Source organism: Anguilla rostrata, chromosome 3 (assembly GCF_018555375.3).
Source record: "Anguilla rostrata isolate EN2019 chromosome 3, ASM1855537v3, whole genome shotgun sequence".
Lineage (NCBI taxonomy): Eukaryota > Metazoa > Chordata > Actinopteri > Anguilliformes > Anguillidae > Anguilla > Anguilla rostrata.
This window is the reverse complement of record NC_057935.1, coordinates 19,712,215-19,739,680: the sequence shown is the minus strand read 5'-3', so window position 1 is coordinate 19,739,680 and position 27,466 is coordinate 19,712,215. Positions and strand designations below refer to the sequence as shown.

At 39.7% G+C, this 27,466-nt stretch overlaps 1 protein-coding gene across 5 annotated transcripts in view; it reads left to right on the top strand.

The window, feature by feature from the left end:
• Window positions 1–27,466, top strand: part of LOC135250411 (low-density lipoprotein receptor-related protein 1B-like) — a 398,366-nt gene that overhangs the window by 99,472 nt on the left and 271,428 nt on the right. For all 5 annotated transcript variants that reach the window (XR_010328923.1, XM_064326657.1, XM_064326656.1 and 2 more), the window contains one exon: window positions 12,704–12,841. Coding sequence is in view for 4 of the 5 variants with exons in the window: in XM_064326657.1 (XP_064182727.1) it covers window positions 12,704–12,841 (138 nt within the window). In the remaining variant the exon portion in view is untranslated. The remainder of the gene's footprint in view (window positions 1–12,703; window positions 12,842–27,466) is intronic.

Here is a 27,466-nt window from a genome sequence, read left to right as displayed (position 1 = left end):
GACACATGATTTACCAGTTGGCCGTTAGTGAGTGATGAGACACGATTGTCTCCGCTGACTATATCACACTCTTCCTCGGTGATACTAGCGCCAGCTATGCGTTGTTATTACCGGGTGAGGTTGCCGGCAGCAGTCGGCACTGGCACATTCTGGTTCTGATACCAGGCTGTGAGGCCCATTCACACGTCGGAATAGTGCTTCAGCGGGATGAGCTACCCAGCAGACATTCATTTTCTTACCTTGATAAATGTCCTTTGACTTGACAATGACAGCTCACCACAGTGCCTGGTTGCAGATTCGATTACTCAGTCAAAAAGCCTCCGCACAGCCTCATTTCAAAATGTATTGAAATCTATGGATGAGTGGGAACCAGTTAAGCTTCAGCTCTAAAATATCTTGGGGAAATCCAAAAATAGTGAAATGAATGTCGTCGTTCGTGACAAGGAATCATTTAAAGACTGCATGTCCATAACACTGTAACTATCCTTAACAATATAACTTCTTACTTTTTTTTCATGAAATTTTGACTTAAAAAGATGCTATGGAATCACACAGGCTCAAAATGTCAATGGGTTTTTATTTAAATCCCACAAAAGGTCTTTCCTTTCCATGGCCTTTTTTAAAAATAATAAATCTCTAATGGACAACTGTCTGCTTCCATTCCATATAAAAATTTGATCTGATTTTATTTCATTTTATTTTGTGTTGCTGGAACGCATATTGACCCCATCCTATTATGTATTATGGATTATTGATTTACTGAAGTGATCATAATTCCAAATTTATCAGCAGTCAAAGCACAGATTGAAGGGGAAGTATTTCACTAAGATTTTATAAAGTTTGGCACAGGGTCAGGTTGACACTGTACTCTTTCCCTGTATAATGGAAATCCAGAGAGATTATGCAACATTTTTTTTTCTGCATCCCAATACATAAATAATAGTTTTCAGAGAAGTAGAGACCGTTCAAAACCACTGGTTAAGTGCACTTCATTGACTCTGCATGAAGCCCTTGAGGGAACTAATGTAACTTTCAAATGATTTAAATAATGATGTATTCTGAGGTCAACTCTAGAATTCCCCCTCACACTGTCAATTCCCGCTGATCTTGTCCTCTACATATTCATGGTGATGCAAAGCAGTGGCCAACTTTCCAACTTTGATTTGGAATGGTAGTACACCAATCAGCCACACTGCTAAAATACGTGTCCCCGGGTGATGTATGAACATTTTATAGCATAGTGAGTGATCGGCAATTTGATGTATGCGCACTTGACGATATGGAGAGTGGGCTTCAATTGGAATGCCTGCCCAACTCTGATAAATGACAGGTTGGTTTCATCGTATGCGAATTGCATTACGCTGCATGATAAATGTTTTTAATTTATTTTATAGCTACAAACTCTGGATCAAAACAGACAAAGTAGCTAGGGTTCAGGATACAATGCAGTACACATTAGACAGTGATGTTTCTTTTCATTATCACAGAATCCCTCTGGACTATCTATTGGGGTAGGCTGGGGGGTGGGTTCAAAATTCCAAACAGAAGTGGTGAATGGTTGAGACGGGGGGTAGCGGTTCACAGGTTGTCAGTTGGGGGTGCAATGTTGTTTCCCCCTTTCCCCGCAAAGTCAATTCACTTACGCAAGTTATGCACATATCTATAGTTTGTTTTTTGGGGAGAGAGGGGGGTATATAAATCTGAACCTACCATGGCTTGGCTGTTCTCTCTGGCGGCCATGTTTGAAAACCTGTAGGTTTCTGAGTGTTCAAACTAATTCACTTTTGTGACGTGAGGCTGAGGAGGTGAAATATATTTGGCGGGCGGGTCAGAGGTAGTCAAGCCTGCATTTTGTCTCGGAGAAACACCGGGTCTCTTTGACATTTGAAGACAAACCCCAGCGGACATCAATGTGTTTGCCACTGCATCACTGAATGTTGCCGCAGTCATCAGGCCAAATGAGAAATGAGAATTGACGAGTGCGGTCCCCATGGAAATGATACGCACGTTGTCATGGGGAAGCAAAATGGACTTAAGCAGGTTGAAATAACTACATCAAAAGCAGTGTTTTTTTTTTATTGAAATCATCAAGAAAATATGTAATGCAACCAGATTTTATCTCTAAGCTTTATAAATAAAACAAAATGCTTAGTCTTAACTGTACTGTAGGCAGAGCCTTGTATGAATTCTGTCTGAAAGTTTCCACCAGTTGCCATAAGTATTTATTAATATGTATGTACAATTTGCAGTTGCTTTTTTTTTTTTTTTTTTTACTTGAATTTATAAATTTAGGCTTGAGGATGGTGAGTCATCTGAATGCATTGTGAAAAATAAAACATGCATTCACAGTTGCGCATTGCAATGCGAAATTTGAATTTGCCATTTCATATAATTGTAATAATGCTTTAGTATGTATGTGATCCGGCCAGAGGAGTAGGACTTGACAACTCAGGGGGTTTTTCTATGCCCCTGTCACCCTAGGCAGGGGATCAGGCTTGTGGCATACTCTGAACAAAGAATAATGTACCATTTCCCATGAACAACCATGACATATCATCTTCAGTCTTTGTGGCCAGTGGTCTGTACAGGTCAAGCACTCTCAGCTAGCAAAAAGGCAGCAAGATCTGCTATTCATAAAGTGGAAATGGGCCATTGTACATGAGTGTTATTTGAAAAATGTGCTAATTCATCCAATGCTAGCTATGCACAGGGAAACACATCACTAGGATGGTTCCTCTTCCCTTTTCCTGGTAGGCAGCTATGGCTTGGGTTCCACCAGCACTTGTCCCTAAATTTTATTTTCAAATAAATGCAGGATTAAGTTATTTTTCCCTTCACTAATACTATTTCTTGAGTCATTTAGCTATGGAACATTATGACAACTGAATCTAGGTCTATATTTTGAAATATGTCCCTAAAAAAAGAAAACAAACAAATTAATAAACATGCTCTTGTGGAACAGAATTATCTGACGTCACTTATGCCAAAGTATAATCACCATTAGGCCCTGTAGCAAAATGATGATTGCTTCTGGCCATACGTAGTAGTATCCAGACCAGTGGTAACCAACGCTGTTCCTGGAGATCCTATGGGTTTTCATTTCAACCCTTATTTTATGCACCTGACACCTGACTTGATTAGCTGCTCAACAAGCTCACTAGCTGTTGAATGAGTGCTTTGTTAGGGTTGGAATGAAAACCTACAAGGTGGTAGAGCTCCAGAAACAGGGTTGGTTGCCACTGATCCAGACCACCCTTCTGAAGACTGAGTCCTGGAATACAACTGTTTTGTGCTTCATGTTGACAGTTTGTTTCCATTTGTTTGGACGTAACTGTTGCCTGTGCAACTGTAGAACTTAACAAATTAATTCGCTTTAGTCATATAAATTGGCTCTCAGGTGGTCCTGACTCAAAATTTAGCCTCTGAAAGATAGGACATATGAAGACAAAGCCTTATCTGTGAGTTTTTTTCCTAAAAAAAAACAAAAAACTTTATCTGTATTGTTTTCAAAATTGGATTGTCTTTGCATTTCAGAATTCATCAATACTGGTACGTCTCAATTTAGACACTACATATCTGTGAGGAGACATTTTTGGGCACTTCTTCCTCACTTTGCTCTTGTGTTTTATCTTTTCAGGGCAGATGTTGTCTTGAACGCATTGCAAAAAAGAATAAAGGGTTTTTTTTGGTCAGAAGAAAGAACTTATCATATAATAAGTAGTTAAGGCGTGCTTGTAATTACAATATAGCACATTGAAGAATGTAGCATGATGTAGCAACGTTGAATGAGTTCTCCTGATTGACTCTCAATGATTTTTATCCTGGCATTCATCATTCCAGGCATGACTTTCCCTCCCCTGATTAAAGTGATAATCATAATTAATGTAGCTGCTAAGATTTCTGCCAGAAGGCTTTCTGTGTGCATTAAATACAGGGATTAGCTTGTGCTGGCTACTTTCGACTCATTCTTTTCCCACATTTTCTAAAAGAGCAAAAACGTCATTCTGGTTTTCATTTTATTTTTTTTCATTTTTTAAGGAAATGGGAGAACATACAGTTCTGCCAGAGTTTTGAGTTGCAGGTTACCTTTAAAGCTGATGGATAGGACCATGAATATTAATCTCACCAACAACAAAAAAAGCTATTATAAATTGCAATGGATTCCCTGTCCTATCTGCATGCACATATGTCATTGTTCTTGGAAAATGTTCTTGCGAGGGGAGAAAAAAAAAAAAGTTAGTTTATTCTCTAATGTTTATCTCAGAGGTATATTCAGAAAGGCAATTCCATGAAGAATTGGCAAAATACGCCTTGTTGCAATGTGGCTTAAGAGTGAACTCACTCCTCAGCTTTTGAAAAAAGGTTTTTAACGCTTCTAACCGTTGACTTCAGTTGAAAAATGATGCTCTCCAGACTGATTGCTGGATCTCGACCTCAATTAAATCCTACTGAATTCCCTCCTGTGCACACTGACTGCAGTCACTTTCCCTCATTATGCCAAACTAGCCTTTTCTTCATTTGTTCATTTGCTTGCTCTTTTTTAATCATTGTTTAAGCATTGCTTGCTCACTCCCCTAACATGAAAAACGCCATGGAGTGTGTGTAATGAATACACTCTAATTGTGGCACATTTCGTGCCTGTAGAGAACCTAATTATCCTGTTCATTGTGTTGACATTTTTAGCTTAATACATAGTTTAGAATGCAACTCCTGGTGATGACATAAGCCATCCGTTCCATTAAACAGAGTTTAAGCTAATTGAGTTTCGGGCTTTGCCGTAATTTCAGTCACTCGAGCTCGCCTTTCAGCTTTTCGGTCCAGGCGTGCGATCCGCGGCTCCTTCAGTCCTTCACGGCGCATTTTAAATGAGTGTAATGGGAGAAAGCTGCCTGGCTCCTGTGTTTCAGCAGGAAGAGCCGGTGCGCTGTGTGCCCCCGGTCGTATCGGAGACGGCTGTTGGGAGCTCCCACTGGCTCGCGGGCCTCCGGTCAGGGTCGTCTCCCCGATCTCCTCGTTTGATCACCAGCTGACTCGCTAAAGTCCGTCGGAGTGGCTCGCCTGTGATTTCCATTCAGAATCGCTTGTCAGCATTAGAGAAATCCAGAATGTAATTTGGTTCAGAGCAAAGAGGAGCCATTTCCTGTCATCTTTCAGCTGTACAAAGACCATCTGTGTGTTCCCCTGCACAGTGCTTCCTGGCCACTGAATATTCATTCTTTCCCCTCGTCAGATTGAATTAGCCTCTAATCCGTTTGTAAGGTGTGAAGGCGCAGACATAACTTGCCAGTATTGGTTAAGTTAATCAAAGTCCGTGACAGAGACCCTACACATGCTTGCATTAACTATGCAGAGTGTGCTAGAAAGCAATTTGATGTACAATAGTAAAAATCCATCAGGCTTGAAGTGGTTTGGAATATAAATTAAGATTAGTTGTGTGTCACAGTTATGGAAAACGTAGCTGGAGAGGCGAATGCACTGATGCGAAGAAGCAAGCAAGAAAGAAAAAAAAGCACAAGCATTTGTATGTATTTTGGAAAATGGACTCTCCAGCTGTTTCAATTTAATTCACTTATTGTTTGCAAAGTCATATCCATTTGACAACAAATTGAAAAATCCAGGATTGAAGTTATTGCAATTTCTCTTGACGCAAACCACTGCAGAGTCACTGCACTGTGTCCACTTCGGCTTACTGCCGCATATGGGAGGGATCATTCTCTGTGTTGTGTGCTTGTTCTTGTGCCAGTTGCATATTTTTGTTGTGTACTTGGTTTAGCTCAGTTCACCATTAAGAACCAAAATGGAAGATGTGTGTGAAATGAACTGCTAGTCAGCCTTTGGATTCCACTGAGTGGTCTTACACATTTATGGTCCGCATGGACCCCAACGTGGCCTACAGCAGTGACATTGGCGCATCGCTGACTAGGCACCCTCCTCTAAAGTTTTTGAAATGATAAGGCAGACCTTATTGACAGTTATCTATTATTAGCTAAATGAGTATTGAATAAGATGTCTACACAGTGAAATGTTTACAGTGGACATGCTACAGCTTAGCTCCATCAGAGAGACGGCAGAGACATCGTCTCCATTGACAAGTTCAATCTACCACTGATTGATCAATTTTGTGTAGGTGAACACATTAGCTTGAAGCGGTTATTTAATGGATAAAATGTCTATTTCTGGAGACCTGCCCTGGCACCATTCATATTGTTGCCAATTCTGTGTGGCTTCATTTCCGAACGTGCCGATAAATATCTATCGGTGGTTACTGAAGAGATGGTAATGAGAAGTCAGAGCCAGAGCGGCATGCACTCCACAGCTGATTGCAGTAAAATTGTGGAATATAGTTAATTTAGCAGTTTCATTCACATAATTCTGGTGGAATATTTTAAATTAATAGAATTCATTTATACGTACATATGGCTCGTTTATTTTTAGTATTTGCATTTCATTTGAAATATCGGACTGTAACAGCGGGCCGCACGGAAGCCGTTGGACGTCCTCCTGTGCTTTAGTGTGCGGTAGAAAATGTACATTAAAATTAAGGGAGAGCAACAGCCTGAAATAAATATCATTGAGGTTTTGATTTGGTTTCTTTCAGTCATATTACAGGCGTGTCATTGGCCCTATATTTTGCAGGTTTTCTTATAGTTAATCTTCCATGGTTTGCGCCCGCTAACTGCATCATAAAATATGTGGACAAGGGCCCCATTTCCTTTATTATCTGTGGATGGAATATCAGAACAGTAGAAATGCAGCAGTGAAAATGATATGTTAATTCAATGAGCAAATAAAACAAAAAGCAAACTAATAAATAAATTAACAACATATAAGCTATCTGCATATAATTTGCATAATAGTCACTGGTGAAACGTATATGATTTTTTTGCCCCAATAATTGCATGATGGTGGCTTTGCATAAAAGAGGGATGAGAGAAGCTCAATAATGATGGGTTTGTAGAACCAGAATACGTTTGTGGATCGCTGTAGGTTACGACACTTCTGTGCTATGTAGAAACCACACTGATATGAGGGTGGTTGCTGACTGAGTGGTGGGGGTACTGGTACTCTGGGTGGCAGCTGATTTTACAGGCCCCTTTGGGTTTCTGTGATGTCACATCCCTCTGAAGTCATGTAGAAGGAAAGCGGCTGAAATGTCGAAGGAATCCTCCGTAGACTAATACAAGCTCTGCGAGATGGAAATTGGCACATACACACCGAAACATTGAACGTAAAATTTCCATCGTTATTTTATGTCTCTCCCAGCTGATTCCCATCATGCTAAATGGAGAGCCTGGCTAATTGCAAACACTGACCTGCTGGAACATCCCAACATATGGCTGGGACTGTAGCCACCTTGTATACGTAAAGCCAGGGGTGCAGATCAAATCCAGTCACTACTGTCGTCTAAATATGCCATGCAAGAGTATGAAATTTAGTCATCTTATATTAGACTCATCCATATGAAGGGAAATAGTGAGGGAAGGGGAATCATTTTTACAGTTGCATTCAGGACAAATCTTATCAAAATGACTTGTTCCACAAATAACCCCTTTAAATATATTGAAGGTGACAGTCCACTATACTAATGGTCTTCTTAATTGCTGCATTACCTTAGCTTAAGTGGAACATTTCTTTAACATGATACATAGCGGGAAGGGTTTAGAGGTCTATATGATGGTGGGCTCTTAAGACTGAGCCATGCAAGGCGCTAGATTAGGATGCCTTGCTTAGTCCATCACATGTACTATCAATCTGAGGAGAAGCGGTGGTGTGGTGGTAATGGTAATTGAAGGTGATGCTGTGATGGGACAATGTGACAAAATGGTTGCGGGAGGAAGCAAGTCAGAGTGATGGTTAGACACATTTTACGGGATCTCTTGGCTGCTTACCAGATGAAGGTTACCTAAGTACCTCATGAATCTTAAATCGGCTGTAAGCGCCGCTCCGTAAACGCCAGAGGACCGAGCTGCTCCACTCTGTCACTGTCTGTTTGACTGCGGATGGTGAAGACCTGTGGGTGGTACACTCAGTTTATTCCTGAGATCGGTAGTCACTTGCAGCGACTGTGCGGATATTTTTCCCTTTATAAAATCCCTTTATAAAATTTCCTTTAAAAATCTTTATATTTAACGATAAGGAACTATTTCAATGTTTCAATTACAGCAGTCTAACAGCATATGGGGAAAATGGTGACTTTTATGCAGAAGTTGGTGCCTGCACACATGAATTTATTCATGGTTAAAATTATCTTACAATAATCGTACGCCATTTATGATGCATGTTTATGACGTATGTTCTACTGGACCATGGAATCTTGTCACTTCAGCATACCATTACGCATTGAGAATGTTTGTTACGTATGTCACCATTCCTGCACGTGTCCATACATCCTCTTGGTTTCATTTTCTATCACAGAAACAATGCATGTCTTTTAGCGGTCAACATCCCCATGCCGATGGCTCTGTTGTGTGGACAGCCTCTGTGACTGAGCACTTATAAATGCAGGGTCCAGTGTTTTTGTTTTTTTTTTGCTGTAAGAACAACACGTGGTTGTGGCATGCTTCCATTGCAATAACATGCTATGATTGCTAAATTATGAGAATTGTCTGGGTTGGGAATCTTGTTCCTGTTCCATTGAGGGGAAATTACTAGGCGATGGTTAGGGTGCTGTGTCAGCTTTTTACGCCTAGTTTTTCAAATAAATAACTCCTGTGCCAAGAGCACATGTTGTGGCATATTGGCTGTTCAAAATGCATTGTGTCTGACCTCAATTGATGTATCTCCATTTAAGAGATACAGTGCCCTCCAAGTGTGTTAACTGTAGAGTGAAATTTCTTTTTTGAAGCCATTTGGATTTGAGACCAAACAATGAATGAGACAAATACAGTATACAGACAATGTCATTGTATTTCATGACATTTTCATGTGTATGTTTTACCTTTTTAGAGAAAGCTGTCTGTGTTGAGTGCATTGTCAGCTGTGCAAAATTAAGTTAATGGATGACTGACAGGTGTTAACTGTTGCTCAAAGTTTTTTCTCTTGCATGGATTGTTCACAAATAAAAGAGCAGTGAGAGTCTAGTGTAGTTAACCTTTGTTGTCATCTGTGGAGATTGCATTTGAAGTTAGAAAGCATACACCATTGTGAAGACCAAATTAGCTGAAAAACAGCTAATCTGTCAAACGAGAGAATTAATTAAGAAGAATGGCACAGAAACTGGATATATTAAGTACCTGCAGTCTGGAAAGTCTGGAAAAAAATAAATCACTGGCAGACTTAATAAACAATGTCCAGGTTGGCCAAGGAAGACCATTGCAGTTTATGACAGATTAATCCTAAAAGCTGTGAAGAAAACAATGATCGGTGAGTCATCATCAGCAGTTGCCAGAGAGCAGGGGTGAAAATATCACGAGCTACTGCACGCAGGGGACTTTTAGAGAAGGATTACAGAGGATACACTGCAAGATGCAAACCTCTCGTATGCAGCAAGAATCGCCAAAAAATACAGAGACGCGCCAGAAAACTTCTGGGACAAAGATTTACGGAGAGATGAGACCAAGGTAAACTTTTACCAAAATGATGGAAAGCTGAAAGTGAGGAGAAATGGAAGGAACAACCCATGAATCAAAGCACTCACCTCACCTGTGAAATAGTGAGGGGGTAATGTAATGGTTTGGGCATGTATGGCTGATTCTGCATTATTGATGATGCGATGGAGGATGGCAGCAGTAGGATTCATTCAGAAATGTACAGACAGATTTTGTCCTACCTCATCGGCCGGTGCAAGACAATACTGAAGCAAGACAATGACCCCAAGCACAATGCCTGTGCAACCGAAGCATTCATCAAAATGAATTAGTGGAAATATTTGGACTGGCCAAGTCAGTCACGATTTAAATTGAGAATGCATTTCACTTGCTGGAGATGGAACACTGGCTGCAGCAAAGGCCTGGAAAGATATTTCCAAAGAAGAGACCAAACATTTGGTGATATTATTTGGTCATAGATTTGAGGAAGTTATTGCATTTAAGGGTTATGCAACCAAATATTAGACTTAATTGTTCATCTGATAACTTAATTTTGCACATCTCAACATGGAGGGACTCAACACAAAAAGCTGTTTTTGTAAAATGCTATAACAGGTTTGCAGGTAAACAACATAAAAGCTAATTGTCTGTACTTCTGTCTCATATTCATCTTTTTTATTTCAAATCCAAATTCTTTAAGCATATAGCAAAAATTTGTTTTACTCTACCGTTACCAAACTCTTGGAGGGCACTGTATACTTGTGTGAACTGACTGCGTTTGTCCTTCTCAGGTTCAGAAGTTATGTATGTAACCTGAAGGTTGATTGTTTGATTCCCTCTTGGGCTCTGACACTGTACATCTGATGGCACTTGACCTGAATTGCTTTTTTAAATATAAAGCTCTATAAATGGATCATTTTTAAATTGTGAGCTGCTGTAAATGTGAGCTGCAAATCAACATAGACAAGGGTGCTTTACAAGCCAATAAATTCTAATAATGGATACTTGTGCATTTAGTAGACTGAGATGATTAACTAATGTTAGATCTCTTGAAATAATGCATAGTAACAGCAATGTAGATGCTAGTTCATGCCCTCCAAAGCAATCTGGCTTTGATTAAATTCAACAACAGGAATTTCCGAGGGATACGTTGAATAATGTTGGATATAAGGTCCAGAAATACAGAAATGGGTAAACAATGTAAATCAATACCATTAGCGTCAACAAGATGGAGAACCTACCTTCAGGAACTGTACTTGGCTCTCGGTTCAGAACACACATTAATATAAGTATTTTACTGCATTTGTTTATTTGGTGATTTGATGTTTCAGGTTATGTTCCTGCATATTGATACACCCATTTAAGGTCATTTTATGTTAAGGTGGAGAGAAAGGCATCTGTTTAATATAATAGGATAATGGTTAGTCGTGTTCCACGCTTTAAAGAACAAAGCATTTTGTCTTTATTTGAGATGCAAAACCCCGGCTTCAGGTCTGATCTGTAGCGATAATCTGCAACATGGTACAGTAAAATGATCAAAAAAGCAAGGGTGTATAGGGCTGTATAGGAGCCTGGAAAAACACTTAGGGATCCTAACTACCAAATCACTCATAACCACTTATGAGATCTTTATTTGCATGAAGAGAAGGACAGTAGCCAGGAGTCAATCAACATGTATTCTTATCTTTCATGGAAATAAATGCAACTTTTTTCTCTACACTCACGGTTTGGCAAATACATATTGCATATTGGTGATTACTGAACTCACCACTGCTTGTAAACAAAATGTTTTTTTTATTTATTTTTTTTTATTTTGACTTGTGTATCAAAGGACAAATGTTGAACAATATGTTTTTTTTGTTGCCAAAAATCTAATTGTATAATCCGCTTGTCTTCCTTTTATGACTAATGCATTCATGCTGTTTCAAATACTGCTTAAAACAGAATTTTGACTGACCTTGAAATTAAATTCATGAATATAACACTTTCCCATGCTCCAGATTCTGATTATTTTTGTATCTTGTTCAATAAACTTTGAGTTTTTTTTTTTTTTTTTCAATTTGACTTCAGTCAAGAAAACAGAAGGCTCCTGACTGACTGTGAAAAACACAATCGGAGAAACTACTGATATTGAAATTCAGCTCGTCCATCTCGGCAATCATGGTTTCCGCCCGCATCAGTGCTGGGCTCTGTGGCGTCCTAAAAAACAGCCTTTAAACAACTGCTCCGTTTTATTTTATAAACAAAAACGTTCAGGGCGAGAGAGTGGTTTGACGAAAGCGTAGTTTTGCAAAGGGTACGGGCTTGAGTTCCCGCTTATCCGAAAAGAAGTTCCTGAAACTCCTATTCATCTCTACCGAAATGTGTGTCACGGGCTGTTTCTTCCAGTGTGGTGCCTCGGCCTGGCTCTGCAGCGGGGCCGTCTGCGCCAACCGCTGGGAGGGACAAAGCTTTGGAGACGGCGTATTTTTAAACACCTCTCATGTTTGCTAAATTATACATGGTCTTCTCTGAGATCACGGAAGTGGAGCAGGACTCTGCTGGGAATGCCATGGGGGAAGTTCTGTGGGCGTTATTGCCTGTCCAACACAAAGACGAACTGCTTGAAATGATGGAAATGGGAAGGGGGGGGGGGGGGATGGGGGGGTGGGTGTCGCGAGGGTGTGGGGCTGTCTTTGAAACATGGGAAGAAACTGGAAATAACAGGCACAATCCAAATGGCACTCAAGAGTTTTGACGTTCCTCGCCACATCGCTTGGCGTAAGTGTTTTCTAGGCCACATGGGCGGTGCCATGTCATTATTAGCTACATCACTCATTCAAGGGTCGCTCTTATCCGTGGAAACTTGGGCAGCTCACTTTTGAAATATTAGCCTTTTAAACTGCTGGATATTTTCTGAAGCAATTCAAGTTCTCGGCACCTTGTTCAAGGTTGCGTCAGCTAAACCACATCTGGGAATTGATCTCGCAAAGTCAAGTTCCCAAATCAATTTTACTGGCTGCTGCACCATATCTGTTCCGGCGCTTCTTTTTACTCTTTTTATTCAGTCTTGCTCTGGCTTTCTCTCCCCCAATCTATATGAAATTTCAAATGAATTTACCACGAGCTGTGCATATGAATGAATGTCTGTAAAGCATGTGCACAAGTGCTAATGGAACCTGTTCTCTTTGCCTCAGGTGCAGGTGAGGCGCTAGTGAAGTGCGCACTGAACCACATTCAGTGCCTTGGCACCCGGAGGTGCATTCACTACAACAAACTGTGCAACGGGGCCAGAGACTGTGAGGACGGCTATGATGAAGGAGATCACTGTCGAGGTGAGCGCTATGTGGCCATTGATGAAATTGGGATTCATACAATGCGCTGTGCTTTGTGAACTGCATACAATTTTATTCTGAAAGGTGTGGTTAATTTCATATTCATTATTTTATTTTACATTAGAATATATAACATACTGTTTGACATGAGACTTCCATGCTGCAGGTCTGTTTGTATCAATATTTATCAATAAACCTGTTATCTAGTAAGTCAGTATACACATGAATGAAGAGAAAAACATGGAATAATTTATGATATGAAAGTTGTTGACAAGATTAACCGAGCGACTAGACTTGCAAATTGTGCATCTCGTAATGCAGTTGACCTGTTTTAGTGCCTTTTGAAGGCCGTTTTATTAGAGAAATTTTTTTTTAATTTTTTTTTTTAATTTTTAATTTTTTACTGCTTTGGGAACACGGCATCAAAGATTTGCTGTAATCATCACATTTTCAAAAAGCTTGAGCTTGACGCTTGGGCAGAGCGTGCTTCGTGCTCCGTCCATGATTCAGAATGCAGGATGCCGTTGTTGAAACTAAACGAAGCTATGAAGGCGTGTCAGGTGCCGACACATCGTCTGCGTGGTGCTAGCCCGAATGGTGGTGCTGGACGACTGCCCGGGGTTCTATGGATGCTCAAGCCAGTTTGGCCAGTCAGAGCCTTTATGCAGATTCGGTTTGGTATGGACTTCTCTGTCCAATATGCAAGCTCCTATAGGTTGGGAGTGTAGCATAACGGTTAGGGGAACTAGGCTGTCAACCATATTTGATTCCCAGGCGGTACTTGCTCCAGTAAATATACAGCTGTATAAATGGAGTTTATGTAAATAATAATAATAATAATAACAATGTCAACTGTGGAAGTTGCTCTGGATAAGAGCATCTGCTGAATTCCTAAAAAGCACATGAGGCCACCTGACCTATTCTGACCCGGTGTTGTGGCGTAAGGGATAAAATTAATTCAGTCAGTACTTCTCAACCTCCATTAGCCATTTAATGAAGGGCCACATGTCTATAAGTTGGTTTTTTATGGATAGGATAAAATATTGAGGAAGAAAAAATTATATGGTATGTTCAAGTGTTTTTTTTTATTTTTATTTTTTTTATTTTTATAAAGGAAGTGCCTCTTGGGACTGCATAGATATGAGCCAAATGTAGCATATTTTCTTCATTCTTCTTATGTTCCTTGATGTCAGTGACCTTGACAACACAGCAAAGTAAATAAATAAATAAATAAATACATTTTCTCTGAGGCAGATTCTCCTGCTGCGGAATCTCTCTGTTCCGTGGTCTCTCTAATGAAAGCGCTGGCACATTATCTTGGAGGTTTAACAGAAAATGTCACTTGAATATAAAAAACCCTGACCCTCTACCTAACAGCGTGGAGAGGGTGGGGAAGAAAAAAGGCCAGTGTATTAGTATGGATGTATTCCAAAGTATTGATTTGTGAATGCAGCGCACGTTGCCCTGGAACTTGTTAAACTTCTTTGGCCGGCTTAGACAATCTTATAATAGCACGATTTCTCTGGCCTTTTTTAGATTCATGGACCTGAGACGCCGTTCACAAACAGTAACGAACCTCAGGTCCAGAATTTGCGGAGGGGCAGGGGGCACGTGGATGTTAGGTTATTCTCACCAGCGGATGGGATGGGGATGGGTATCGGGATGGGGATGGGGGGTGGTGTTACAAGGCCAGACAGCATGAAGTGAAGGGGGGGAGGGGGGACTGGGGGAGCTGCGGTTTCGTGCACGCCCGACCTGAAGGATGTTGCCGGGGTCTCGCTGAGTTTATTTTAATCAGGCTGGCCTGTGAGCCAGCTCTCCGTCCTGCTGCTACGGTGTAATACCGTGTTACTCATAAAGAAGTGGCAGGCTGCCCAGTGCACTTCCCGGCTCCAGAAGACATCACCCCGGATGATGGATTCACAGACATTATAATGTACCGCGGCTACAAAGCTACCGGGCAATCCCCTCACAATGGCCCACGTGTCAACATTTTGTTATAAGACCGCTGTACGGGGTACAAAAGCCACCATTTATCCCTGTGTTCCCGTTTTGTACATCCGTGCGGGGGGAGCAGGCTGCGTTGCGCGGCGTTGCGCTATGCATGCAAATCAGTTAAGACGGAGACCGAAGTACACCCGTGCTGCTCCTCTCCGTCGTGTTCTTTCACCTGTTTGAAACTCTCGAAACCCCCTGGAACGCCATCGCTTTCACATCATGTTTGTTTTGTTTTTTCCTTACTTTTTTCCCCCCTTCTGGCAGGAGGGAAAGAAACCGTGGTTTCTTAAGTGTCTGGAACAGAAATGATTAAATATGGAGCAGTGATGTATTAGAGTGGGGAAAAACTTCAGTGTTGGAAAATATGCTCATTGTTGAAGTCCTACAAATATGTGTGCATTTAATTACGGCCTATCTTGGGGTCCATAAATCGTCCTTCCCCCGTAAAAAAAAAACTCAAGACATTATTCAGAACTGCTGGGGCTTACTCTCTCTGGTCTGACTGGGAGGGTACACTCTTTTGCATTCTGTGTCAGGTAATAAATGGAGGTTTCTGCATCCCCCTCCAAACAATTAATTTAGCCTGTTACTTTATCCTCATAATACTGCACTATGACTCCAGCCAGAAGCTATTAATCGGTATGTATATATTTTTTAGCTTGACAGTGTATAGCATGTTTAAGCTTAAGAGGAGGCCGCTGTGTTCCATTTTTAATGAGTGCAATCCCATTGATTTGTTTTGCTGAAATTCAGCTGTTGGTAACTCACAATGAGCTGAGTAGATCCCCCCCCACACCAGCTCATCCAAAATTAATTTCACAGGTTTTCAACACTGAGCTCACAGGTGTATGTCAGAGGACCAGTACTGAATGATTTTAAAAATACTTGAATTATGTAAAATCTCTTTCCACTTGTCACTGTGGCCTGTGTGATGTTTCTGGTGTTGCCAGTATCACTACCCCAAATGTAGCATTACATTTTCCTGACAAGTAGGGAATTATGGGTAGTTTGTGAGCCTCATCCTGCTTTCCCCTGGAAATATACAACTGACGACGCTTTGTTCCAGTGGTGTTCCAGCAGATACTGTATCGATGCAGTGTTTTTCGAGCATGTTCAAAAAGTTTATATATGCATGTGTTTGTAAGTGTATCCACCTCTCTTTAACTCCATATTTCCAGAAGTGCTCTTGACCACAGCTGAGTCCGAACCATTCATATGGCACCAATGATGAACCCAACACTATTTCACTCATTAGTACTCATACTCAATAGTCCTTTGCATATGACACCATCTCACTCTAAGAATGGAGGTTTATGGGTTTGTGGGATCCATCTCTGTTTTTATTAATTTGTGCACATTCCCTGGTATTGATGATACTGTATATGGAGAAATAGTGTGCAGCTGTGAAAAAATTCAATCTCCTGAAGACCATGGTACTTATTATACTTCTGCAATCTGTTTACCTAAATTAAAACCTTAATAAACTAAACTAAATGCCTAATTCAAAATGATCTCATTTAACAGTTAGACTTGGAATCCAATGGGTTAGCATTGTGATTGCCAGGCGGACTGACTGATGCGATGATTGATTTAAAGATTTAAGTGAGGTGCACTTAGAGAATCGCTTTTCGAAAGAAACCTGAAAGCTGTGAGTTTGCTAATGTTTTAAGAGGGTTTTCATTAGACCCATTATACTGCCTAATAGTTCTATTGCAGTCTGATTCATGGAGTCAGCCAGCCAGGCAGGTGAAGGAGGGGTGGAAGCCTTCACATCTATACTCTCAGAAACAAGGCTCTTTGGCTTGCCTCCACAGGGAAACTCTTTAGTTCTTTATGGAACCCTCTTGGTAAGTATGAAACGTGTGAAAGCTCCCAGACTGAACCATTTTGCCTGACAAAGAAGCCTTGAACTAGATAAGGTTCCTCTGTGGAGACACAGTGGAGCTTTTTAAACCCTTTCTTCTGAGAGTGTGTACTGCTGCAGGTGTTTACGGTTGCTGTCTTCCTAATACAGCATTTTATGCAAAATTCTCTTCATTGTTTTATCTGTTCTATTTATTAATTTATTCTTTCCCATTAGTTTCAGTGAAAATGGACTTAACTGGTTATAACTGTAGTTATGGTACAATATCAAACAAATGCAACAATGGCATTAATCTGTAAGTTACCAAATTGATTTAATACCTCAACCCCCCACCCCAGACTGTTGTATTAACTGTTGTATTGTTGTATAACTGTTGTAAATTACTACCACCACCACCCACCCCCCCCCCCCCCCAAATAAAAAAATGAAATAAAATAAAAACATTCTAACCTATTTTATATAGTAAAATTTCAGAAACGCGACTATTGGAAACTTGCATTATCTGTTTATGGTCTGTTTGCAATTTAATAGTACAAAAATAATAAAATAAAACAAAATTGTTGTCTCAGTTCTGTACTCCAGCACATTGGATTTGGAAAAAGAAAAAATGAATATGAAGTTAGTGCAAACAGTCCTTGGTTGCTTTAGCTGTATGTTTGGGGCCATTGCTGCAAGATGAGGTGCTATCCTATGAATTTGGTTGGATCTGAGCAGATAAGATCATTTACGTATTCAGAATTCATCCTGCCGATGCCATCACAAGTCACACTATCAATGAAGACAAGTGAGTAGGTTAAACCAGGTCTGAAGACCACAATTAGTTAATTAGTTGAATCATAAATTTATTTTTTATTCTTAATTTGGACATTTCCCACTGCTTCTAACAAAACCTGCCATGCCTCTGTGCAACATTTAAAAATACTGTATCATGTCCACAGTAATAAGTAATAGAACTTAAATTTAATATGTGAGTGTCACTTGTAGATATTGCTGTCAATCACCATCTGTGCTTAGTTTCTGGAAATTATTTTATCAACTTAGATTACTGAGGTAGTACAAATAGGATAGTTGTTTGAGATGTGGCTTCACAAAGACAGTAGTGACCTCAAGCTGGTGGAGGACTGAGGTACTATGCGAGAAAACAATGGGAGACAAACTAGTGGCCCTAATCACTGTCCTCTCTTCATCACTTTGGTACCAGCTAATACTCATCTGATCTGTCCATAAGACTTTGGTGTAATGGTGTAATCTTCTCTTTATGGTAGTCTTTGATACATTTATGCCTATATCCTGGAGGGTGTTCTTCTTAATGTTCTTCTTAGTTTGATAGTTGAAAAGGAATTTTTCTTCACAATTCAGTCTTCTTTGGTCTTCCACTGCAGTTGTCTTCCATGGTTTCCTAGTTGTTTGCTATTGCTGAGTTCACTGTGCATTCTTACTTCTTAGCAATATACCACACAGTTGATGTTGATACAATCAATGTTTTGGCTATGTCACTGATAAACTTCTGAAAACATTTCAGCCTCATGATAGCCTGCTTTATTGGAATTGAAACTTCATTAATCCCCATGTTGAGAGACGACAGCAACAGACTTCAAATGCAAATTCTAAACCTATAATCAACTGTAGAGCTTTTTGTTAGTTTTCTTGTACATGAAGTAATGATGCAACAATACACAGCTAGCAAAGAAACAGCTGAGCAGCCAACTGTACAATTGCATTTGTGCTGGAGTACAGAGCCAAAACAACAAAAAATGTCATTGACCAAATGCTTATGGACTGTACTGTATATATTGCTTTTTATATCCTCTTGTAAAAAAAAATACCACTTCTTCTTTATGGGCCCACCTGTTGTATTGACTGCATACAAGATGTGTGCTTTGTGGGGATGGTTTACAAGAGTTTTGCTTGGAGACCATTTTGGATGTGCTTCAAATCGTGGCCCCCTGAATCTCATAACAGTCACATATTTTGATTACCAGGCAGGCTAGCTCTCTCCTACAAATTTCATGGGATGGAAATGGCTAAGAAAACCTACCTCTCATGATGCTATGCATATACATGAGGAATTTCAGCTAGCTCTCCAGTAATCTGGACCATATGGAGAGACCAAAACACCTTGAGAGTGAACACAAATATGAATTATTTAGGGACTGTTTTGCATGAGGGGGAGGGAGAGGGAGGCGGAGGGGAAACTCCGAGCAGTATCCTGTACTCGGCGAGCATCGATGCAATGGCCGCAGTCTCCGGCGAGAACAGTGAAACGTAAATACAGAAGCTCTGCAGATGCGCCCGGGTAATTAACCGCATTCGCTCGTACGTGCAGCAGGTGCGGAGAGTGGAAGATGAATGCAGTGGAAACAATGCCATCCGAGTGCTCTGGCCATATGGCGCCTTCGTTGCCTGGCGGGTTGAGGACTGGAGAGCTGACTGCAGGAGACTTACCGCTGCTTTTCACCTGGCCTTTCCGCGAGGTTCCGTACGTGCGGTTAGCGTGCTCGCGGGAAAGGCGGATTGTCGGATCTGAGGCCGCGAAGCGCACGGGGGGAACTTCAATGAGAACACTTTGCTTGGCGAAAGCGGTTCATTTAAATCTGCTCTCTCAGGTTCTCGGGTACACAGCCCTGCGAAGCAAACGAGCTATGACCCTGTTTACACAAAGGGCTTGTAGTTCCTTCTGCAGGGAGTAATCTCACTGTTGCAGCCTTTTAACCATCTTAGTTGCTCTGAACCTGTTTAATGAATGGCAGTCGTGTGTGTGTGTGTGTGTGTGTCTGTGTGATGGTTGGTGAAAACTTTTTTGAAGGCCCCATGTGCGCACATGCGCACAAGCACGAACATGCACACACACACACACGCAGGCACACACACACACCGGATCTAATGGCTAATTCTTTGACTGTTGCTAATTCTGTATGTTTCGACTTTACTGCAGTTTTTGTGTCCGTAATGCTCCTGGAGGGCCTCGGCATTAATCCTGTTTTATTGACAGGAAACAAAATACTTTTGTCCGCTTGTCAGGGGGAGGATTAGATGTGGTTTTAATTACTGTCTTTTCATAATCTTTTTGAGTTGTCTAAATTGCAACATTGTAATACATCAAAGAAAGGTGTCTCTTACAATGAGACTTTACTTGCCACTTGGATTAATTGGACTACAAGCTCTGATGTCAAACATGTGAAATCTGCCAAATAAAAGTAATAAGTATTTAGCAGAAGCTCTTATCCAGCGTGACCCACACAGCTTACATTTGTTTTTTTATTTTTACATTTTTATTTATTTATTTTTTTACATACAATCCATTTATACAGCTGGATATTTGCTGAAGCAATTCAAGTTAAGTATGTTGCTCAATGGTACAACAACACTGCCCCACCTGGGAATTGAACCTACAGCTTTAGAGTTTCAAACCCATTTGCTGCCCTAAAACCTATTGTATTTTCTTCAGAAATGTCTCTAACAACAACATGAAGCTAGACTTTACACTCTTGCTACTATACGCTGAATGAGAACTGAATAGGCATCGAACAAGCACTGCACATAATAGTTATCTTCCTGTCCTCCTACACATTTAATATATTTAATATACACTTAATACAGGTTCTAAAAACCACGAGTGTACACAATTCAGGAACTGGTCTGACACCCAGATTTAGAATGAAAGCCATGAATATTGTATAAATGCACAATTTATTTTTTTGACCTCTTAAATCGATGAAGATTCTGCTGTGCTATGCATTTCCTTAAAATCTCCACCCAAAGAAAATATTAACTTCTCTGCAAATGTTGTATGCAGGATTTGTACCTTTAAGAAACAATGCGTATGACCAACCAGAAAATTACAGAAATATAGCATTTTTAAAAGTTTATTTTGTATCCTTTGCATTCATCTAGATAAATGCAATCTTCATACTTTAGTGTAATAATTTTAATGAGGGAAAAGGGAAATATGTATCAAAATGGATTCGACCACAAAATTTCAAGTATGTGCATAATTGACTTTTTCCTGAGCACTCACCAATTATGTCAGACCCATAATGCCTGCCCGGGCTTGTCTCATTAATGTGTCTATTTCAGCTTGCTTTCACTAGTGGGACATATCTGGAGAAACGTCTCTCCCGGTGTTCTTACATTACCATGATAAAGCATGCCTTCTTTTGCCATTTTGTGGTGTTTTGCTGTTTCAACCGAGGGTTCTCCATTTGCCTTTTAAACAACCCACAGATATATAGGGACTGTGCCGTGGGTAGAAGAAGAGTTGCATTTTTGTCTGTCTGTCCTGCAACTAAAGGCTTTTCCTGCAAAATATTTACTCATTTTTAAAATATTTTTCCCTCTTCCCTCTCCTATTTGTAATGCCCAATAGTATATATTAGTGCTCATTCCTGAAATCATAGCTAATTATTTGAGTGCAGACAAGCATGTGCTCTCCTGTGAAGCATGCGGTGTCAGCCACTGCTTCTTATGACACTGAAGTACCCCAGTTGGTCCTGCACAGACATGAATCATAGGAGGACACTTCAAGTGCAGCTTAACAGGCGGACGTTTAGGCCATTTTTCTTTCAGTCATGTGCATAAGGATTCATATCTATTGATCTATTGTCCCATTACCTCAGTGCACATCATATATGTCACTTGTATAGAATACATGTCTCATGTACATCTCACACGTCTCACTTGCGTAGCTTTCACATGTACACCTCATACATCTGTACTTAATGTCTCATGGTGTTGATTTGAATCGACTGATGATGTTTGCAGATTTCTTGTGTGGGTTTGGTAGAGTAAGACTGTCAAGGTGAGGTAGGGACTGTTGGGAAGGTGTTACATTTGGAAAGTATGCAACCCAATAAATCTTTAAGCATACAAAAATATCCTGTCTGTCCAAATAGCTTGTTTAAAAAGTCAGACCTCTCTACTCAGCTAAATTACTGTTTGCTTTCACATACATTTATTCAATTAACTTTGTCTTAAATAAAAATTTCTTAATTCAACCACTGCAAACCAAATAGAGGCTTAAAAATACATAAACAAAGTATAAATAAACAAATAAATATTTGCATAACATAAAGTTGCTTAAATAATTTTGTTCAAGTCTGTTCAAATGAAATTGGGGCAACTGTGGTTAGATAGGATCAAATACTTTTATAATAGCAAACAATATAATTCCAAGTATTTCAGTAACTTATCACCACACCATGTAAAACACAAAAATGGAACCAAAATTTGATTGGCTTGATGATTGTTAAAATGAATGTAATCCTGGAAGAAATTAGGATTGCAACATCTTTTCCATCTTCTGTTAAATACTCAACACACACTCTTCATTATTCATTGGCAAAGTAGCAACAGGCATTAGCAAAGTGATACTAATTGCATTCCGTTTCTGGAAAGGATACATTTATGAATAAATGAATGAACTAAACAACCATCACAGTGAAACACAAAGCAATCATGCGCATGTAATCCCGGTTCCCCCTCCCAATCTCAGTACTTTTCAATCATCGTGTTTAATTAACTTTTCATTACTGTTAATTTAAACAAACAAACAATATCTTCTCCTTCGGGGGAACCATGATAACCCCTCCCCCCCGCCACCCCACAAAGTAATCACATCTATGACAACAGTACAGCTTATGTCCTGTTTTTCTATGGTATTTAAATGACAGGTCTGTGCCATCCCTTGTGGTTCCAAGCCATTAGCATGTCACTGAAATGGCTTCCATAAAGTTGAATGCTAGACAATGCAAAACGAAAACATAAAACTTTGTGTATTATTTTTTGATAAACTTGCCTTTCTCACATCTGAAAAATGAATGCATATGAAATGTCAGTTTATTTGTGATGTTTAAGCAACCAAAAAAGTCATTTTGGGTTTAGTATTTCATGCAACCCAAGCTTTGTTTTGATTTGCCTCCTGGCCAGCCGACTATTGTGTCTGGGGTTGGATATTAGAAACCAGGGGGTAACAAGCACACATGTAACTGCCTCAGACAATCACTTATGGCTCTGCATGTGGTACTGTACAGCCATCAACAGACATCTGCTAGGTTATTATTCTTATTCTTATATATATATATATATTTAAACTAGGGACTCTTAATGGATACTAAGAGCCACTTTGATGAATGAAGCATCTCATCACGATCCTGGGGAACGTGCTTCTTCCCACTTTTGATCTGATGTATTTTCCTTGGAAAGCTGTTGTTTTTGGAATGTTAGCAAGTCGGGTCATCTTGGTACCTGATTCTCACACCAAATGTACCCCAATCAATCACTCCTCTTTCAAGGTCACTGAGATCTTAGTTTTCAGCCATAAAAAACTACAATTATAAAACCAGGCTGGTCCAGTTCATATTCATGACCCTGTGAATACTGGGATGTTATTTTCTTAATTTAATCATTCTTAATTTTCTTTATTTGGTTGCTTTACATATACAGATTCCATCATTTACTCAGGTGTTTTCATTTTCGGTCACTACCTCGACATAAACCACACTCATCTGCTTACCCTCATGTATATTGAATACATGGGATATGATATCAGTCTACCTTGCAGCTTTTACCCTTCATTTTGATAAATGAATTTTAGCATCAAGTGTGTGATTTTTTTTTTTTTTTTTTAACCATGTTGGCACAAATATTGTGACAGACTTTCAATAAATATTAATTTTATCTCTGTGCTGCATGTTTATGCAATGTCTGTCTGGATCTTGTCAGCCAGAATATTATTATGTGTGGTGTCAGGAAACAATCTGGCAAGATCAGATCTTGTGACAGTGACTTTTCCCTTTCACAGGAATGCGGATTTAAAATTTAAACACGGCATGAATGATTTATGCAATCGCTCTCTCAAGCCCTTGTCTTCAATATTTGAGTGCACTTGGAGTCCACTTTTGTACATCAATACACAAACTCTCCCCACAACTTTGGCGCTGAAGGATTTATGAAGCCCTGTGCAGTCAAATAAATAAGATCATTTCCCTCATTAATTCTAGAACCACATTGGTTTTTTTTTAATTTTTTTTTTTTATATATATAAATGGAACATTTCCATTTATATTTTCAAAAAGCTTTTGAACTTTTGCCAACTTCATTATTTCAGGATGCTTCAGTGATGATCTGGGGAAATGTGTTTTGATAGGTTACGAATAGAAGCCATTTTCCCTCACAAAGCTGAATGTGCACTTTAAAACTATTTATTTTAATTTATTTGCCTTAAGGCTGAAAATAACAATTAAACAAAATAACCTATGCAAAGATGATGAAAAAAATAACATATTTGAAGTGTGGTAATATTTTAGCATAGTATCTCTTGAATTTAAATTTCAGTATAAAGCAGATTCAGTGACACATTATGAATAGTAACATGAAACGAAATAAAGAAAAAACATATATAATATAGATTTAAAAAATAAAGATTTAAGATCACAGTGGAGATCAAAAAACAAATCAGTCTCTACAAACGGACTGTTTTATAATTAATTTTTAAAAATGTAAATGATCCAAGAGCCGACTAAAACATGACATTAATACCCAACATGTTTGTCATTTTCTCATAATTAGCAATGCCCAATTGTCATTTTAATCCTGTCCCACAGGTACAACACCCTATCTTTTCGGGGTGGGACAGACTAGCATGCACGTCATTCAAAGCTTGTCCAACCAGTCACCCCTTCTCACCAATTTGAGCTATAGCAGTAATGTAGAGGATTGCACAGACTGATCTCCAGCACCCAGGGAACCAGAGGAGTTTATTGAGCACATTGAAACAGCCTGGTGACTGTGTTCACAATGCAGGGGTTCCATGGAGGACTTCAAGCCATAGTCAGAACTGGCAAGGATAAATCTTCAACAGACCCACATCGTTTTCTGTTGGCTAGACTCTCAAGTCATTAGATAAGTCTGAATGGATTGTGCAAATATGTACTTTTTGTAACTCATGGATCACACTTATGATAAGGATGACACTATCAGTTTATGAAATGTGAAGTGACAAAAGCACACTTACGGATGTTCTCCAGAATTACATGAGCAGTTTACCTTGCAATTATAATTGAACATAAATCTATTTTCAACTACATGTTGCAGTCTGAAGTCATTTGAACCATTTTAGGGACTTAGAAATTAAGACTAGAGTGAATACCTCATGAAGCCAATTGGATTTTTAAAAGGCTTTGTTATATACAGTACATGTACTTTTTTAGCTGGGACCAGCAGCTCTATAGCTTTGTCTGTCGGTCGGTTGGTCGGTCCACAAAAAGTGTCCCACCCCGTAGTGGCCACAGTTTTTGGCCCAGGATGCTGAAATTTGGCATGGACGTTGGTCATGACCAGAAGGAACAGCTGAGTAACTTTCAGGCCACCGATTGACGAAGATGGGGCGTGGGGGTGGGCGTGGCCTGTCACAATGGCGCATAACTTCCGAATGGATTCACAGATTTGTACAAGATTTTGTGGAAAGGTTGGTGAGCCAAAGAAGAGGTCACGTGTTTGTGTGAGGGTGTGTGCATGGATGCAGCTATTGCGGATTTGCGAGTGTTATATACATTATGTGGTGCTGTATGTCCAACCTTACAGTGGGTGTGTTGCCCACCTGAGATCCAGGAACCTCTCGGAAATCTACTGTGTAGGCAACACAAGCAATTCAAGAATTTATTTTCAAAATACTTTATATAAAACAGATGAGAGCATACACTGATTTTTTAATATAACTGGTCATGAGAAAAATAGATCACTTCTTAATCGCATATTTAATTGAATGGATTCTTGCTCCAGCCATAAAGTAACCAGAAGGCATAATCTGAGCAACATTGCAATGATTTTAGTGCCTTCTATAACAATCAAGATTTTCCAGCCTGGATCACTCCGACGGCTAGAGACTCAATTATATCCGCTAATTACAGAATGGGCCGGTCACATCCCGAAATGTCCAGTAATGATAGGGGCCAAGAGGGCCCGATAAGGAAGGGCGTAATTAGGCAGATGGGATGGCAGGTCATTAGACGGGGCCGTGCCGACTCAGGCTGAGGGTTTCTGTCCTCTGGGCCCGCGGCGCAGTGCTGTAATCACAATGATGTTCACACCATCTGCAAAGCATCCTGGGCCACAATGACTGGCTGCTGGTGGCCTCTGTTTATGGCTTAAGAAATGGCAAGTGGTTAAAATCATAGGAAAGCCTGTTCTCTCTGTACTTATGTGTCTTATCTTTGATATTAAATGCGAATGTGCACGGTATGTATCTCCCACGTATTCACATTGAATTATAGCATTTCTCTGAAATAAGGGGCACAGTGTATTACTGTAACTGAAATAGTTCACCCCGAAGTGAAAAGAAGACTGTCAAAATATCTATGTCACTCGTCTCCAACTCTCTTTGCTAAATAATTGGAGATTTGGCTTCTGCTGACATTATGAGAGTGAGAATGTCATGTCATGTCTTATATACTAAAACAGACTACCTGGCTGTACTGATTCTACACCTATTTATGGACGATTTCCCATGCACAGTCACTGACAAGAGCTTTCCCTGCAAGTATTCTTCTCTGCACCACTGTGGGCATTGGAGAGTTCACAATTTCTTAATCTCCCTCACAATACATCACACAGAAATGATTAGAGTGAGAGAGAGAGAGCAAGTGAGAGAGAGAGGAGATTCAATATGCAAAGATCTGCCTAATTTAAGGATTCAGAAGACATTTTGGGACAGGATAGGATACCAAGCTATATTTCAGGCCCAATATAATGCAAACTGTCACAGATTTAAAGAGAGAGTGTAATTTTTCAAGCCTTAGATCACATTTATTTAAATGTGAGTTGGTGTTAGTGCAAAGAAAAAAATCACACAAGGTATTAACCCCTTCGCACAAGCCCCCTAAGTGGCCTAAATTATGAGTGATAACAAATGCTATATATGGAGTTTCTAAGTGCTGCCATCAACTTCAAAAAGCTTATAGCTAAATGAACTGCTGACTTACAGATTCATTTTGATGTTATTTAAAGAGGTTCTGAGCAAAAACTGTTTAATTAGCAAATGCCTGGCATTGCCCATAGGTGAGCTAATTTATTTAATTCATTTTTTCATGAAGTAGCTTCACAAGTAAACCGTAACTTTAGTTCAGCTAACTACATTTCTCTTATTGGTTGTTGTGCTGTAGGTTAACTACTTCCAATGTTGAGTAATTTGGTAGCTACATTTTCAGAATAGTTTCCCCAACACTGGTTGTCCTACTGTAGCCTAGTAGCCTAATTGTGAGGCACTGGAATACATTATGTATCATCTTCCCCAGAATCTCCACCAATCAGGGAATAGAGAAAATTCAACAGATAGCAATGATAATTCAAGGATATTGCCAATGTTATGTGATTGAATTAATTTTATTTTCTCATGTAGGCCTGCTGCTCAGATCTGTGAGCAACATTTTATGTGTAATTTGTAATGTCAGCCTAACGATAGGCTTATTAATTGAGCAGCTGTGTTCTGGCCCACCAACTAGTAACTGAGGCCTGAGGCCACACGTAGTTGCGGACCCCCGTTCTATAAGGCTATTTAGCAAAATTGGGATTTGTGTAATTAGTTATAAATAGTTTTTTTTTAAAAACAGTCAATGTTGTGTTAAATATTTCTCAGGGGCATTGGGAAATTGTTCTATTTTTAATGCGTTTTGTCTTACAACTGTTTGATAATTAATGAGACTATATGGACAGAATTTGAGCTGCATGTGGTTCACAAAACCATCGGCTTCAGGCTTTGAGCAGGAATA